This window comes from Cariama cristata, unplaced genomic scaffold (genome assembly GCF_000690535.1).
Source record: "Cariama cristata isolate BGI_N322 unplaced genomic scaffold, ASM69053v1 scaffold26581, whole genome shotgun sequence".
Taxonomy (NCBI): Eukaryota; Metazoa; Chordata; class Aves; order Cariamiformes; family Cariamidae; genus Cariama; species Cariama cristata.
The window spans coordinates 1,137-1,679 of NW_009601367.1; the positions used below are offsets into that span (position 1 = coordinate 1,137).

At 59.9% G+C, this 543-nt stretch overlaps 1 protein-coding gene across 1 annotated transcript; it reads left to right on the forward strand.

The window, feature by feature from the left end:
- Positions 1 to 8: 8 nt before the first annotated feature.
- LOC104169501 (vasorin-like) lies at positions 9 to 525 on the forward strand (the record flags this gene model as incomplete). Its single annotated transcript, XM_009710430.1, has 1 exon — positions 9 to 525. A coding segment is annotated over one exon (517 nt), but the record flags the coding sequence as incomplete, so codon positions are not given.
- Positions 526 to 543: the final 18 nt, after the last annotated feature.

Genomic DNA, 543 nt, shown 5'->3' on the forward strand with positions numbered 1-543 from the left:
GCGTCCAGACGGGGCCAGACCGTGCCCCGGGGGCTGCCCCCCAACACCCTCTCCCTCTACGTCTTTGAGAACGGCATCACAATGCTCAGTGAGGACAGCTTTGTGGGGCTACCCGCCCTCCAGCTCCTGGACCTCTCGCAAAATAAGATCACCAACATCCAGAAAAATATTTTCCAGCCCCTGACGGAGCTCGTCAACTTGGACCTGTCCTCCAACCAGCTGCAGGAGATCACCAACGAGCCCTTCCACGGGCTGCGGCTGCTGGAGCGGCTCTACCTGCAGAGGAACAGGATCCAGCACATCCATGCTGCTGCTTTCGACACGCTGGAGAACCTGCTGGAGCTGAAGCTGCAGAACAACCAACTCTGGGCCGTGCCCCCCCTTGACCTGCCCAACCTCCTGCTGCTGGACATCAGCTGGAACAAGATCCCCACCATTGCACCGGGGGCCTTCCACGCTGTCAACATCGAGTCCCTGAAGATTGCGGGGCTGGGCCTGACGAGCTTAAACGAGGAGCTGTTCCAGGCCCAGAACAATCTCCAT